The sequence below is a fragment of the Balaenoptera acutorostrata genome, chromosome 8 (genome assembly GCF_949987535.1).
Source record: "Balaenoptera acutorostrata chromosome 8, mBalAcu1.1, whole genome shotgun sequence".
Taxonomy (NCBI): Eukaryota; Metazoa; Chordata; class Mammalia; order Artiodactyla; family Balaenopteridae; genus Balaenoptera; species Balaenoptera acutorostrata.
In genome coordinates this window covers 59,154,814-59,172,161 of record NC_080071.1, presented here as the reverse complement: position 1 = coordinate 59,172,161, position 17,348 = coordinate 59,154,814, and the positions used below count along the sequence as shown (strand labels likewise).

General features: G+C 42.8%; 1 protein-coding gene across 5 annotated transcripts in view; it reads right to left on the bottom strand.

Moving 5' to 3' along the window:
* The window catches only part of SPATS2L (spermatogenesis associated serine rich 2 like), a 166,608-nt gene that overhangs the window by 20,917 nt on the left and 128,343 nt on the right, over positions 1 to 17,348 (bottom strand). For 4 of the 5 annotated variants that reach the window (XM_007190488.3, XM_057550926.1, XM_057550924.1 and 1 more), the window contains 2 exons: positions 16,109 to 16,315; positions 14,641 to 14,776 (listed from right to left, as the gene is read on the bottom strand). In XM_007190488.3, the coding sequence (XP_007190550.1) occupies positions 14,641 to 14,776; positions 16,109 to 16,315 (343 nt within the window). The remainder of the gene's footprint in view (positions 1 to 14,640; positions 14,777 to 16,108; positions 16,316 to 17,348) is intronic. The other variant, XM_057550925.1, reaches the window with a different exon arrangement.

The following is a 17,348-nucleotide window of genomic DNA, read 5'->3' as shown; positions in this document are numbered from 1 at the left end:
CACCTCCTGAGTGCTTACTGTGCGAGGCCATCAGGGAGAGCACCAGTGCCTCACTGGAATGATCTCACTGAAGTTTCCCAACACCCCAGGAGGTATGAGCTCTAATTCCCCCTCACCACAGGGCCTTGGCACGTGCCCTTCCCACTGCTAGAGGGCAGCTCTCCTCCCCAGCCCTGCCTTTCTTCATCTCCTTCACTTTGAGGCTTCCTTCAGGTCTCTGCTTAATCATCCCTTCTTCAGAGAAGCTCTGACAGAGTTTTAGAAAACTTCTGTTCAACGTTACGCTCTTCAACTATGGTGGGCTGCTCGACAAAAACTGCTTGACAGTGATGAATGGAAGGGAAGACAGCATATTTATTTTTCTATGGCATAACAATAGTGAAACTCCTTAATTGGTAAACTGTAGTGCCTGCATATAAATCATCTTTATGCAAAAATTTATATAACTTTTGTCACTGACAGAATCTAATCATTTGAGACATAAGCTTATGAATAAAAGTACAACGATATTCACTAAACCACACAGGGTTTGGCTCAGAATCAAGACATTTAGTTAATGATTCTGTTTGCAAATTGGGATAGTAATAAATTACTGAAATTTGTACTTCCCCCCACTAATCATCTGCAATTCAGGTTTGGGGCATTTTTGCTTTTCAACGGTGATCCTCCGTACTTGACAGAAACACAGAACTCTTTAATCGGCTTTTCGCTGACCACTGGAAGTTCTTTAAATGGCTGGATAAAGTCCTCAGGAGGGCACCAGACTGAAGACACATGAAACGTGTTCTACATAAACTGAGCTCACATAAAACCCATGCTGACCTCACACGTTTCAGATGTGCCCTTTATCCTTCCAAAAACACATCTTTTCCTTTGATCTAAACTGCCTGGATAGTAAAATTTTATTCTCTTGCCATAAAAAAGCTTTTATTATTAAAGCAATAAGGTGTAAGGAGAGGGAGATGACCATGGCAGAGCCTTTACGGTTTTATTATATTGTGAATCACAGAGATAAAGTGTCATTTTATAAAAATGTTTCCACTGTCCTGATTCCTTTCTATAGAGGACGAATAATAACAATAATAAAAAGAATCAGAAAGGCACTTTAGCAGGAATAGATTTATCATTTTCTGCTCTGTGAAAGACTCTTCTTTAAATGGGGAGACAAGACACTGAGAGACAAAACGGCTTCATTTGGCAGCTCGAAGGAGCCACGTCGAGTCTGGTGTGCTTCATAAATAAAGATGCCGTGATGGGGAGCGGCCGCAGGACTGTCAGTGGGTGAGAAGCTGGAGGGCAGAAGCTTCTGGCGGATACTGAGGAGTGAAAGTAGGATTTCAATAGGAGCTGAACGAGATCAATCTGCAACAGCAGCCAGAGTCAGACGTTAGAGAGTTAAAACTAGGCTACATTTCATCTTCCTGAGCTGGCCTCAGGGAGGCCATAGTGAGAGAAACGGCCTGCGACTATCTGATCCCAGACGATTTTGCTTCAGGACCTTCTGGTGGACGAAGTGCTTCGGTGCGGAGCTTCCTTAACTCCTCGGCTGCCAAGCAGAACAAAGCAGGTGGAAAGCCTCAGGAAGCAGACAGAGCCCCGCGCTTGCTGGCAGGACGATCACAGGGCAGAGCCTCCAGACCGCCGGCCCATTAGAGAGAAAGAGAATGTGGAGATTGCTGGGGAGGAAGGATTCTACCGAATGCCAAGGGGATGTTTCACCCCTCCTGGCCTGTAACAAACAGCTTAAAGCATGCGAATGAGGGCTTCCCTGGTGGCGCAGTGGTTAAGAAGCGGCCTGCCAATGCAGGGGACACGGGTTCGAGCCCTGGTCCGGGAAGATCCCACATGCCGCAGAGCAACTAAGCCCGTGCGCCACAACTACTGAGCCTGCACTCTAGAGCCTGTGAGCCACAACTACTGAGCCTGCGAGCCACAACTACTGAAGCCTGCATGCCTAGAGCCCGTGCTCTGCAAGAAGAGAAGCCACTGCAATGAGAAGCCTGCGCACCACAACAAAGAGTAGCCCCCACTCGCTGCAACTAGAGAAAGCCTGCGCACAGCAACGAAGACCCAACACAGCCAAAAATAAAAAAATTAAAAAAAAAAAGCATGCGAATGAGTGATAAGCCATAAAGCCAGACTTCCTGTTTAAAGAATTTCTATTTCTTTCACTAAAGAGAGAGGGTAATGTACAAACATTTCCCCCCACTGAGGGCTCTGCTCCTTACTACTGCATCAGGACTAAGAACTGTGACCATGGGAGGAATGCCAGCTGAACGCCTGGCAGCCTAGTAGCACCCAGGGGCCGCTATGTGGATCCTGAGCTGGGAGCGGGTACTGATGGAAGAGGCCACCGGTACTGCCCAGGAGCTTAGGCATCTACATCCCTTGCCCTGGCTGAGAGGACTGTGCCCACCAGGTGGAGGGTAGAAAAACTCCCTTTATATACTTAGGGTGTACTCTACTGTTACCATGGGTACCATTTCTAGTCCAATCTCCCAAGTATTACCAGGAATTCTTGGGCCCAGGGCAAAACTAGTCAGGGGTTTCGGCCCACCCATTTCTCAACTATTGTTGCTGTCAACAAAGGTGTCCCTGGCATGACGGGCACAAATACATCAAGACTGTGTCTGGTTCTCTATTCTTAGGGTCAGAAGGACAGGCAGCCTTAACATGACAGGTGCCTACAAATGGCGCCCATGCTCTTGCATGGCTGTCAATGCCCCGTTCCTCCTTTCTCTGTTCTGCTCCCTGAAGACTAGCAGAATATGCCACCCTAAATATGGCACTTTGGTATATTGATCATTGTGAGCTGTGGGCATGTGAAAAACAGCAAATGCAGGGACAGGCTTTCTCTGAACTCCCCTTTTCTGCTTAAAGACAGATTGTCTAAAAGGAACTCAGTTGTCATAAATTCCTTCTCCAGAAGTTTCATCAACCAGGGGAGGATGGTGACTCTCGCTCATCAAAGGAGAGAAGACTAGAATGGACACCACACTCAGCCGACTCTGTCACAAGCTATCGTACCTCCACCTGTTCTTCTAAGGACCCATTCATCTTTCCTAAAAGTCATTTACTCTCCCCTCAGAGGCCTACACCCCCTCTCCCCTTTCCCTATGAAGATGGTATTTAATCCTGAGTTCCAGGCCACCTTGGGGAGTTCTTCATTTTTCCCTGGGTCTCTCCCATGTGTACATGAGGCGTACATGTTAATCAACTTCTGTTTGTTTCTCTCTTGTTAACCTGTCTTTTATTACAGGGTCTCAGCCAAGAACCCAGAAGGGCAGAGGGAAAATATTCTTCCTCCCCCGCACGTCCATCCCGTCCCCACTCCTACGCCTGTCTGCTGGTTACTGCTCTCACTACCCACCAGTTTCCATGACTCCTCTTCCTTCACTTCCCACTTGATCACGTCCTCCCAAGTCTACCCCAGAAATCTCTCTCCTACCCAACTCCACTTGCCAATTTACCTCAGGCTCATTATCAAGTAGCTGGCTATGCTCATTTATTTATGTTTTTTGTTGGGATTCCTAGGTTCGTTACCTTCTACTCTGTACACTTTTGCATTTTGGTTTCACAACAACCTGCGTTCTTCTTATAATTGGAATTCTTTTTCTGAATGCAGCAGTGACTGACAAATTGATCTAAAGATTTCTTGAATTCCATAGCGTTACGTGATAAACATATAAAACCCAACATACATGTCTACAGCCTGTCAGCTGGGGTTGGGACACGACTCTTTGAAGCTGCCTAGTAATCATGACTCTCAGGGTAACAGAGCGTCTCTAAGCATGAATCACTGTTAACATATACAGCAGAGTTACACCCCTCTGGCTGCCAGTGAATGTGGCAAGTGCACTCAATTTGCCAATCAGGTTGAGCCCATTTTCTTTCTATTTCTTTAATCAGAGGTAATAAAACTTGTTAATGTTAATATCTCTTAGTCTGCATATTTTATATTGGAATTCGACAATGATTTAAATTACAGTTAATGAATATGTCATCACACTGTCCGAGATGCGTTTCTGGAATGAGACACGAACAAATGCAGCATAAGGACTAACTCCCAACACTTGTAAAATCCTGGATTTCCTCACAGAGGACACAGTTAATTGAAAAAACAAACAAACACAGACAGGGAGTCCTTTTTCTTCTTGGAATTTAAAAAGTGACATCAGAGTTACAAAATCCTGCAAATTCTACAAATCCCACAACATCACATGTTCACCTGAAAAACCTGTATTCCTTGTATACCTCTATTTAGAATTTTACATATATTTTGCTTAATAATGTAATTTCTTATCTTTGCTGATTACTTTTTAGTTTTGTTTCTTTCCATGGAGATCACTATTCAGGGAAAGTAACTTACCTGTATTTCAGTTTCTATAGCTATAAAAGTGATATGACTTACCACCATCTCCTTTTTAAAAAAATAAAAAAACAACCAAACTACATATACAGAAAAGAAAGCAAACTTCTACCTGTGGGTGTTGACTGTCTCATAGCACAAGGGTACCAATGAAGGAAGTAACATTCTTCTCCACTTACCTCATTAAAAAAACTGGGAAATGTAGAAATCAGGATAAAATAAAACAAATTTCAAAATAAAACAAGGCAAAATCTCTCTTTGTTTCATACCCAAAATAGAGACAACCACTCTGAACACTGTTGCCTTTCCCTCCAATTTTGGGTGATGGTGGGGCGTCTATGCAGAAGCCATCATGGTGACTGAACCTGAATAACTTAGGAACAGAAACTAGAGAAGACAGATGTGGCACAAAAAGTCATAGAAATGCCGGCCCACTTCCAACCCAAGGCAGCCAGGCCTAGCCTCCACTGCTCTGGCATCCTGGGGTCTCCTGAATTCCTTAGCTCTCCTGAGAAGAGGGGAGGGAAGAGAATGTGGACTTCTTGGTTTGGGCCAAAAGGCTCTCATCAGCCAGCATCTCCAGGCTCACTTGCTACCCCTCCTCTTTAGGACCTGACCTAGCCAGTGGCTTCCCAAATGGGGGCAACAAAGAAAACAGTAAACTGTATATACTTACTTTTTTTTTTTTCTTTTGTGTGCGCCATGCGGCATGGGGAATCTTAGTTCCCTGACCAGGGATCGAACCCGTGCCCCCTGCATTGGGAGCGTGGAGTCTTAAATCACTGGACCACCAGGGAAGTCCCATGTACTTACTTTTTATTCTAAAAAGTAGACTTTCCTAATCTTCAGTACACAGATTAACCATAGCACACATATATGATTTATAAATAAGTTTTCTGGTTTGAGAGGGATGTGCTCAAAATTCATTTATTGATGGAGTAAGACCCAGGGAATGCACTCCTCCTAGAGCACGCTGTGGTCTGTCTTATTTCTGGTTCCTTGTGTTGTTTCTTCTGCATGGAATCCTTTCTCCTGTCTCAGGCTGACAAATTCCTAGTCTCCCTTCAAAGACCAGCTCAAATGTCACCTCTGCGGTGGACCCTTCCCTAACCAGCCAGCCAGTGTTGATTTCCCTTCCTCCACGCCCAGCTCCATTGCAGTATTTGCCATCGTGCATTACACACTTGTTTCTGTCTTCACCCACTAGCCCCAGGGCTCTATTGGGTGGGTGAATGAAGAGAGGGGAAGGGAAGGTAGAGAGAAGGCATGGCAAGACGGGAAAGGGGAAAGAGGGCTGATGTGGTGACAACTGTGGCCATTCAGAATCAGGGGTCCCTTTGCCTTACTTCTCTCTTCATCAGGCAGTAAACAGTAAAAAGCTGTGATGAAATATCCATATCTTACAGCTGGCATCTACTGCATAACTAAATAAACAAAAAGGTGGAACAGATTAACTTCCTCCCAGTGTCTTGGTAGAGAGGGAAAGACATTTACTAAATGCTTATCTGGAAGAGAAGAGAACCAGCCTAGATTGAACTTCTATCATGGGTCAGGCAAGAGATTTTCTAGAATAATCTGAGAAGTGCATATCTTGTCCATGAATCTTCACAAAACCCCTAGAAAGTGACAACAGTACACCTGTTTTGTAGCTGAGTAGAAGTTAAGAAACTCAACCATATTCAGAGCTAGAATACGTAGAGATGAGATTTAAACCCTATTCTGTCTAAATCTACACCCCATGCCTCCTAATTATGTTGTTAATAAACCTTGGAAAATGTCACTTTTGTCTGAATATGGCCTACTAAGAATCAAAGGTCACAGTCACTGGAAGGATAGTGTAACATACATATATGGAATTGGCTATTCTATTATATTGGCCTCAGGTACAGTTTTTGTACACTTTGTTTCTGTCCTAGCTGACAAATTGTCCAAAATTTCTCCTTGGTCTCACTCTAAGAGACTACAGAATCTCACACTGTACTAGTCTAATAAATAGAAATAAGCTCCAAGATCCATTCTGAAATTGTGATCTAGGATATTCTACTTTTCAAACTATAATGTATTTATATTTCTACTAATATATAGGAACAAATTTGTCTTATTTTCTCAGTGAAAATGGATTATACTGTAAATTCAAAACACACACACACAAATGATACATACTTTCCTTCTGGGATTGTGTAGTTAGAACAATTTGGTTAATTCCTTTTTATATTTCTGTTCTATGATGAAAACTAACAATTCCTATTCAGGAGCATGTTACAAAGCTGGTTTGACAGGTAGCCTTCATTTGCTGAAAAGATTCAGAAATCTTTTCAGATTTCAAGCTGAAATCAGAATCAACTTCTTATCCTCCAGCTCTTCTTGTGGGTTTATTACTCTGCAAGAAGGCTACAGTGAAGGAAAGCTGTCTCCCAACACTAAGTGTACCACTGACATAACGTATAGAGGTAATCACACATGGAGCTCAGAAAAGCTATTAATACAAGGCGCTATTTATGCTAGTTTCCTGGGGACTACACCAAACTGAAAAGGCCAGTTCTGTACTTTCTGTATTTATCAGCCTGCTCTTCCTTCATGTCGACTGATTCACTAGGTCCTTGCAGTGGCCCTGGGGAAACATCTAATGCAGAGAAAAACCTTGGGGAGGAAAGAAAATAGGAAAAGAGAAGCTTTCACCTCCAAAGAGCGAGTTACCCTTATTTAGAATGACACATAGTCACAAACAAGGCAAGATTTGAAATGCCCTGTACCATGGGGACTTGCCATAGACCCAGAGTCACAGGGACCTTGAGTTCCTCCCTGGCATAAGGTATTTACCCTTTTCATGATTTCAGAATGGGTCCTGGAGCTGATTTCTGTTTATTGGACTGGCGCAGAGTAAGGAAAAAGAGCCATTTTGGGCAGTTTGTCAGCTAGGACAGGGACCAAAACCCATACATATGGCTCTCTTGAGGCATAAATATATTTATTAGCCTCTTCTATTATTGTCTCTTGATATCCTTTGCAGGTATACGTTCATCTCAATAATATGTGTTCTTTTAATATGCTGGGATAATCTCCAATATTGGGTGTTGGGAGAAGGAATGGGTTTGTTTAATTTCTACTGTACAGTACAAGTCACTAGCAGGTGGGCACTTAGAAAAACCATCTGTTGAGAAGAAAAGAGATTAGTCAGAAAGTTCTGTTTGCAATAGGTTTTGATCAATGGGAAGTATGTGTTCCTTTCCAGAGCAGAAGGACGTAGACACCTTGTATTAAATTTCTTTTAAAAACCATAAAAAAGTGTAACGTTAAACTCTTGATTTTGCCTGCGTCTCGTGTGTAGGCTAAGGAGCTGGCAAAATCTAGCAATCATTTAACACGTTGTTGATACTGTAATAGGGAACCGAAGTCCTGGTGAAGTTATCACATGACAATACTAAGTGGCTGCAAAGGTTCCTAACATCAGCTCTCCTACTGGTAATCCCGTGGTAAACATCCCTTGTTGAATGGCACAGAGAAAAGCATCACTTTATTACTGGCCAACACGCTGCTCCAGACACTCGATGCTCATGGGCATGCTCAGAATGCTTACTGTTTCAGCCACGTGGTTTTACAAAGGAGGCTCAACTCATCACTCATGCTTACACCCACACCCTACACGTGACTGAACTCAAAAACCCAGTTTGCTTGTTTTCACAGCACCTATTCTGTGACACAGATCTGATTCTAGGACCTGTTTCACCTAATGCATATTTTCCCGGTACTTACCTATCAGAGTAGACAGACTGTCATAATTTCAATATTCTCCTAATTATGAGAGGGTAATTCAATGGTCAACAAGTATTTGCCCAACCACTACTGCCCCATAAGATTGCAAAAAGACCTTCTGTTGGGAATTCCCTGGCGGTCCAGTGGTTAGGACTCCACACTTCCACTGCAGGGGGCCCGGGTTCTATCTCTGGTCGGGGAACTAAGATCCTGCAAGTGGCACAGTACGGCCAAAACAAAATCAAAAACAGAAACAAAAACAAAAACCTTCTGTTGTCATTCAATTTAAATAGCACAAGGGCAGGCGCACCTGAAGATGTCACTGGCATCAGAGTAGGTGGATATATACCACGTATAGCCAGGAACACCAAGTAATACTGCTGCTTGACTAAAGCCCGAGGAAAATAATAATCCCCCAAAGAGACACTTAATGGAACAATTCCCCACTGTATTCATCTTCATGCGCCTCAGATCTTCATCCTAATCCCAGTCCCCACTGTGATATTTGGTTTTATTGCAGAATGAGAAAAAAGACTCAGGTAGAGACAGAATGGTGAAGGAAAGTGATGGCCTGTCACCAGCTACAGCCTTCAGTTCTTAATTTTTCCATTTTCTCCTAAGGACTGACTTGAATTCCATAATGAAAAATAGACAAAGAAGCAAAGCCCTCAATTTTCTACACTTCAGTGTAATTGTTTTTGCTGGTCTTAAGGAAACAAAAATGTAATTTGACCTTTAAAATGTGTAGCTAGAAGGTTTATGTTTCAGGAAGTATGGGAAAAAATATCTTGTGACTGCACTGATGTGAAAAGAGAAGACACTATGGCTGTGTTCTGGGGTACGTACCTGATCTGGGCATGTAAAGGAAATCTCCCCCCTCGGGTCTGCAGTGGTGCGTAGGAGGGCGGCTGGGGGAGGGGCAGAGAGGCACTCAGGTGTGTTGCAAAGGGAGGACTCTCCATCCTCCGCTCACGAGCTACAGCAGACCATGCAGAAGGGCTGTGCAATCTTCCTCTCCCTTTCCTCTCACCCAGGCTTTCTCAGCCTTACCGATACCTTTGACCAGATCATTCTTTGTTGGGGGTGGTGGTGGTGGAGCGGGGGATGCTGTCCTGTGCATACGAGGATAAGGAGTGGCATCCCTGGCCTCTGCCTACTATATGCCAGTAGCACTACCTTTCCACAGCTGTGATAACCCAAAATATTTCCAGACATGCCAACTGTCTCCTGGGGGGCAAATTCAGCTGGCTGCAAACACTGCTCTAGCCCCAGACATATCACTTCCTCTGCAGGATTCTCAATCCATGGTTTTCAACCACAGATGCACAAGAGAATCACCTGGGGTTCTTTAAAAACAAAAAAACCCTCTTTCTGGGTTCACTTATGCCCAGTGAAATCAGCATCTCTCCAGGTGGTACCGAGGCAAAGGATGACCACAGAGCTCTGAGAGTGTGTAATTACAGTGCAGACACATACACTTTGGTACGGAGAGAAGTACATATTAATTTACAGACATCATCTTTCAGTCAACGTTCAGTTACTCATAAAGAGAACAAACAAAAAACCCAAAGAGCACAGAAAAACCAGGCTTTTAGCATTGTATGGAAAGCCAGGTATTAAAAAAAAAAGCAGCTAAAAGTTTAGGGAATTTTGAGGGGAGGGAGGAAACAACCAACAAAGAAAGAATCCTGCTATGTGATCAATCTGCGAAAGTGAAGAAAAATGGTCTTATTTGGACTCAAACTGAAGTAGTTCCAAGGCTGCACGCTCCAAGAATTTGATATTATTTGGGTACCCAAGGAACAGTAAAGTGGGAATATGGGACAGATTGTTGCTTGGCTTGTTCTGAAATGCAAGAGCCCCACTGGCAATTTCTTCTTCGGGAGGTCTTCTCGAGTTTGTGTTCCAGAAAAAGACACAATATTTAAAATGTCACAGCAATGACATCTGGTCTGTGTGTGACTCTGCTTGGGTACCAACAGGGCTTCAGTAGCAGATAAAGAGCCCTCCTCTGGAGTGGGATTTGAGGGATGCAGAAGAAGATATACTTATCTCAAAATTGCTTTTTCTTCAGCCTGCAATTCTCACTTTTAGAGTTATTCTTTTGGCTGGTGGAGAGTCTCAACAGACTGTCAGCTTTGGTTAACATGCAAATCTGTCACTTTGGGATGGATGACACATGGTCATCAAAAGGATGAGGTTACCATTACACGAAAACGAGTTTCAGTCGTTAAAAGGAAGGAAAGGAAAAGGATACGGGGCGTCTGCTACTAGGTCCTATGGCGTAGTGAGTGGGGTCACGGGGAGGAGCCCCTAGCCTGTAGGGGGCAGTAGGAGGCTCACCTGCCTTTGCTGGAAGGGAGGAAACTCCAAGATGGAGGGTAGGTCGGCAGAGAAAGGGGAGGTGGGGGAGGGCTTCGGGTCGGGAGAGCTGGGAAACTCCTGACCCACTTCCAATTTCCTGGCACTGCTTCAAGAGAAAATAAACACCGACCGGGTCCAGGAACACTTCTGGCCCCTTTTTTTACAGAAGGCATGCTTTGACTGATGTCCCTTTCCTTTTTGAAAGCAAAGCAGCCTAAAAATATTATCCCCTCCAGCCCCCATTACCCCAGCACACACCCTAACCCTCTGGCTTGTTACCATCTTCTGTCTTCTTTAGGAGTGCTTTTAATTAGACGTTAAATTGACAATAGCACCTAACAATTTTTATGGCTCTATTTTGGAATCCTTTCTCCCCCAGCATATGGAAAAACTATCAAGTATTACTCTCCTTCCTCAATGTTTTTTGAATTTAATGTTTTATTGCTCATTTGAAGCCGTCAACATCAACTTGGCCATGCACACACACAGATTTGTGGTGAGAAGCTAGACTAGTTTGCACACAAAGCAATTAAACCTGGCAGCTATGATTCGAAAGGATGAATATTTTCCAGTTGTGGTAGGGGCCAATCATATAGGAAAGAAACCAGCTGTTTCATGTTAGTTCCTGATGTGACTTTTCACATAGACGCTCATGTTGCAAAATTTATTTTCTGTGAAGACATACTGTGAGGGCATTGTGTCATCTTTGTTCCCCTCTTAAATCCCCAGTTCTTTCTGGAAAAATGAGAAGGAGTCATCTAATGGTCATTTGGCCCTGTGTAACTGTGTCCTGGTTAAGTGCCAACTCTGATATTATAATTTAGTATTTAATGGTTTTCTTCAGTAACATATTGAGCAAAATATTCTTCACAGCCAGATTAGGAAGGACAAGCATTTCCTTCATTTCACTCAGATATCCGCTCACTCAGTACTGAGCATATGCAGACAAGGGCTTTCTCCCAACCTCACACAATCATCATTCCCATGAATTCCAGTGGGATCTGGGGGGAATTTAGTCACGCAGGATTCACCTCCTGAAGTTGGTGCTTTGGTAGCAAAGTGAATGTGGAGAATTTTTTTACCAAGAGTGTCTATGTTTCTAAACTACACGCACCGCCTATTGAGTGCTTAGGTGAGAGAATGGGGTGGCCCCGAGGAAAGGGAGGAGAACCTGCAGGGGGATGTATGCCACCTCCCTGTCGCCTGTGCACCAGATGAGTCAACATCTGCCTCAGAACCAGCACTCTTTCTGGAAATCTCCAGAGGACTCCACATCCTCCAAATCTGGATATACTTTACGATGTTACCCTGAGGTTTCCATTCTATTAAATGAATAGGGCTGTATTCAAAATTCTCTCTAGTGCCTAGAGTTTGTGATTTCACCACCACTGGGAAAGCTTCATTTTTTAAGCATTTAAGCTGCCTTCTTCGATTCTGTGACCCGCTCTTTTTCAAGAGGACCACAATCCCTAAAATCCATCCTTTGCTCCTCAGAAAATTAGAGAGAGGCTTAATTCAAGTACATCACGCTGTTGCCTGGGCTGCAGGCTTAATTGGAACGGAGGCAAAGTTTTTCCCTCTGGCATAAATGCATGTAAATGGTTGATAAAAAATAGTTTTATTTTTAAGTTAGCATTTATGTAATTATTTGGGGATCATTTTAATGAAGGGTTAGGTCAGAAAACAAGTGGTGGTGTTTTCTCATTTTGCAGCAATAGAATATAGTTGATCTAAATTTTTTCTTCTTCAGTTTGGAGGAAAAGTTCCATTCTGTCAAGTAGGTGACTTTTAAACAGCCATATTGCTTGGCAGGGCTCATTCAGAAGTGATCCTTCACATCAGTTTAAAACACAAAATGAATTACAAGCAGAGACAAGATACACAACTTCCCTGGGTGCTGACCTTCCTGGCCTCACACTTCCAGCTCTTGAGGAGTAAAGCACTCAAAGAATCTGTTCTAAATCTCAAGATGTCTCGTGAGCCATGTGATGTTCATTTTACTAAGGAAATAAAATAAAATAAAAAATAAAAGTATTCAGAGCAGCTGGAGGAGAGAGGTAATTTGAGGTCATTGCTACACTTTGTCAATTAGTGTGTGAGTCACTCAGTTGGAAGGTATCATACAGGGGCCTCAGAGGAAGAGTTTATTCTAAAACGCCACACAAAAGGACAAGACAGAGTGGTCTTCTGTGAGCAGCTCACTAATGCCTCCAGACAGAGGCTGGCAAACTACGACCCCCATGAGCCAGAGATGGCCCACTGCCTCTCTGCATGATCTCTGGCTGCTTCCACGCCACCACAGCAGGCCTGAGTAGGTGCACTCAGACCTTACCACCCGTAAAGCTCAAGATTTTTACTAGCTGGCCCTTTACAGGTGAAGTGGGCTGACTCTGGCTCTTGAGAACAGGCCTGGATGTTGAGTGTGTTTTATATATTCCGGTAGCTTAAGGATAAATTGTAAAAGTCATGTAACTGTAAAATTTAAAAACCAATGATGATGATGATAATAATAACACCTTTTATTTGGATAGCATCTTTACCTTCTCCAAGTACTTTCAAACGCATTCTCGGAGTTTGCTTTGAACGATTAGTGAGGTTATAATCTGATCAAACAGAGAAGTGTTCCACGAAGGTTGAGATGGTGTGACTGGGTGGAGGGTAAATGATTCCTCACTGAATAACTGAAGGAGATGGCTTTCTTTCAAGTCCCTGGTGTCTTATGCACTCTTGGAATCTCACATTATATGTAGCAGATGGTTTAAAGTTCAAGAATTTTAGATTAGGTTAGCGCTCGGCGTAATCCTTAGTTTTACGCAACTCTACAATCAGCAAAAAAGCACATCAGTGTCAAGGAAAGGACTTAGAATGGGAAGAATATGCGGAAGATGTGATCAAATTCTAGAATCACAGGACGCCAATATAGGGAACGTGTTATGTGAGCCTGGGCATTGTGGACATGTGTTTTCTTTGTTCTATATTTTCTTCTTTAACACCATGTTTTCTCCCGGGAACCATGGCTCTTCAAGTCTCAGTTCATGGAGTTCATGAACTAACTAACTCTGTGGTAGGCACATGACTCTGGCCTGGCTAGTGGGAAACCTCTGTTGCTCTAGCCACAGGGACTGGTTTACTGACAGATACATGACCCAACCCAGCCAATGGGAATTAGGCCTTTTGGACTTTTTGTTGGAACTACTGGAAACGAAGCCCTCTCTCAGATCACAGGGGCTAAAGATTATGACAGCTTGGAGCTGCCAGCGTGTCATCTTGGCTGCTACAGGGAGACAGTACCTAAGAATGAAGCCAAGAATAAGAAGAACCAGGAGATTGTGGGAGACATTGCAAGAGGAAAGGAGGCAGAGACAGAAAAATTGAATCCTGATAACATATTGGGCTTAGAACCAAATTTGCCTAAAGGAATCTCTTGGAATTTTCATGTACATCAGTCAATAAATCCTCTTTTCTCATTAACTAGTGTGACTTGAGTTTCTGTCACTTGAAAGTGAAAGCGTCCTGATGGATACACTGGTAACATTTTTCTGCTGATAATAACTTAACCTTTTTACTAAGAGGTATTTCATTCCAGTTGTGGACATGAGCAAAAGCATAGGGCTGAAAGAAATGTCTTCCATCAAAATCCGTTGCAGAGCAGGGCAGGGCAGGACCAAAACCACACTGGTGTACCATTTCTTAATTCCAGTCTTAAAGATACCCAAGAATGGGGTTCTATCACTAAGCTTACGTAAGACGTTTCTCAGTTTTGTTAAGGGAGTTTTTCTTATTTTATGATGATATCAGGCTGGAAAGTATTTTCTTCTGAGTAGCATTCATGATGTTAACCTTCCAAAGATTTGTCAAAAATATCATTTTTGACGTTTTGTTCTTTGTTGAGGTTGTGTTCATCATTCATATACTTTTGGGCCAACTTCAAACTCCAATGAATTATGTCTATCGGGTTTCTCTTTATTCCAACATTTTCTCATCTGTTTTATTCCCAAGATATATGCATCTGTCTGCAGGGCTTAAGAAAATCTGCTGAAGTGTTGTTCTGTGATGTTTATGGATTAAATAAACAACATTTTCCATCTGATGTCTCTACCTATAGGAATAGCTGAAGTGTCATAAATTTATAGTTTCTAAGTCAAATTACTCACCAGTTGTGTAATTCAGCAAAGGCAGCTTTGATCTTCTTCACTGAACTATCCACTTCCTCCTTGATCATGACGCGATATCTAGTTAGAGACACAGTGCAGCGTTGCAAATCCTTCACCGATTTCTCAATATTTGGGCCTAAAATTAACGTCAAGAGAAAGCATGTTAAAGCGAGCACTTTATTTTTTTAGTTTTGAGCTAAACAACAACAACAAAAGCAACTAACTCACCCCCTTCCAATAAAAAGAGAGAGATTTGTCTTTTGTTTTTCAATGGAAAAAAAAGTTCCTTTAAGAGAATGTTTATAACCCAGACTGGGTGGTTGTGTGGCCCCTGAGACAGCTGGGATCTCACCAGTGGGCCATTTGGGGCACATGTGTCTCCTCTGCCCTTTGGAAAGGGCATTATGTTCTATCGCAAACTGTAGTTTCTTAGAATCTGATATGTCTAAAGACCATTTGTGCTGCTGGCTCTCTCTATAGACACCACTCTGCGTGGTTTAAAGCCAGCAGGGCTTTTGGAAGAGGAAAATGACAGAGAGGTTGAGAGAGGTACAAATGAGCTAGAGAGAGGACAGAGCATCGCTGCCAGGTACCTGGCTCTGGCCCCATCAGTCCTGAGCCAGGCCTGTAATTATAGCAGCAGCACTTAAAGCAGCTCTGTGGGTGCCAATCTTGCCTGATTTCCTGAAACTGTCGCTAGGGTTTACAGACAGTGCAGAGCAAACAGGCAAATTGTACTTATCCCAACAAGGGCATGTTTCTTAGAAGAAAGAAATCTCTCTCAAGAAAAGTGAGAAGGTATAATCAAACCCAAGCCAAGGAAATCAGATGCAACTGAGGCTGAACGAGAAGAGTATTATTTAATCTTCTGGCAGTCAGAAAGGAAGTGATTTAGCCCCTTTCATTTTTAATACCAGTTATGTGTAAAGTATATCAAAGCTCAGAAAGTGATAAAAATATAATGTGTCAAATATAAAACCCTCTTTCAATGTATACTGTCTGCAAGTCCTAATATAGAACTGAATTTACGTGAGGAAGGTCATATCAGAAGAAGACACAGCAGCCTCTAAACTCATCTTCATTCAGTGCAAGTTCAGCACTTACAAACTCACATATTGGGGAAACATTCAGCCTTCACATTGCTAAAAGAGCTCCTGCATTAACATTTGCTTTATAGGATGTAAGGGGAGAAAGTATTTGTGGTGTAAATTTATCCATGCCTACAAAGAGAAGAACGGCCACAGAGGGGCAGAAAAAGGGGACATAATTCCACTTAAACATTCAAGACCTTTAATTAACAATGAAGGAATCACATCTGGCTTTCAATCTATGTGGCTCACAGAAAGAAATGCAATTTCATGTGTATCTCTCTTCACTAAGCAGCATCTTTTGGAAAGTTCTGTCATTCGGGTACTCCTCTGTGTGTACAAAATATGTTGAATCATTTGTGCAAAAGAAATCACTTTACCTCTTTTCTTTGCCAACTCATCTGGCTTTATTTCAAGATGAGCTGCAGGGGCATTGGACTTAACAGGAGAAGTTTTTGCCTTAGGCTTGCTTGGGTTACAAGGCTGCTCAGCTGACCAGTGTAGGCCATCTGACCCCTCTGGTGTTCCATGTATAGGTTTGGGGTTCCCATCTAAGGATAGTTTCTGTTGCAGTGGTCTGTTGCCTTCTGTAAGAAAACACCAAATAATGACTGTGAAGTGATAAACTAAAAACACTGATGATAAAGTGATGGGGGATGCCGCGATTTTTGTTTTTGTTTACATGTTGGCAATAGTGCCTTTCACTGCAAAGTCAAGAAACTGTTTTAATAGGTGCCCCAGGAGATGAAAGGAGATACTGGAAAGAACCTTGTACTTGGAGTTACAAGAGCTGGGTGGGTGTTTTGGCTCCAGTAATTACTTGCAGAGTGACCCCAGACGAGCCACTTATCTCTGAGCCTTAGTTTCCTCACCCATAACCACTCAGGAAGGTCATTAGGAGCCTTACATGAGGTGAACAGTTTGTTTTCCCCCATTCAGTAAAGGCTTAGGCGTCTTTAAGTATGATTTCATATTGAGGCTATAAAAACATAGCCCTCCCATCTCCAAGTGCTACATCAATGTCTTGTGGTATTTTATTCAGAATTAATGAAGGCAAAAGAGTGACTGGAGATAGGGCAAGAATGTAGTGACAACAGGTTCTATGATCATTTCATCTAATTTATGGAAGGATTAAATCAGGAAACATCATCACAGTAACTCAACTATATTTAAAATCTAGGGAGTCAGATTCTCTCTGGAGCTTTAACAGATGTGGCAATAAATTAAGCAGCGCATTGCTTTTGGCGTCTTTTAAAGGTAGGTTCCTATTTAGTTATTGCTGGAGTGAATTAAATGGCACCTTAGTGGCCTGAAAAGGAAATGTATCACCATTAACATCTTACTCACAACCAGAGAGAGTTTTGGGTGTGAGAAAAGGGGAAGCCGGCATGCTTTTGCAGGTCAGGTTCTTAGAGAAAGCTGGGTGTAGTGGAAAGAGTGCAGGTTTGGGACCTTCTGATCTTCCCGATGTCTGGATGACCCTGTAGGAATGACTGCACTTCTCTAGCCAACTGCAGCTTATACCAAAACAGAGCACAACGTCATCTCTGTGACGCCCAGCCCCCTTTCAGATAGTCACCCTGCCTCACTTCTCTCTACTCCGTGATGCCTCGTAAAAAC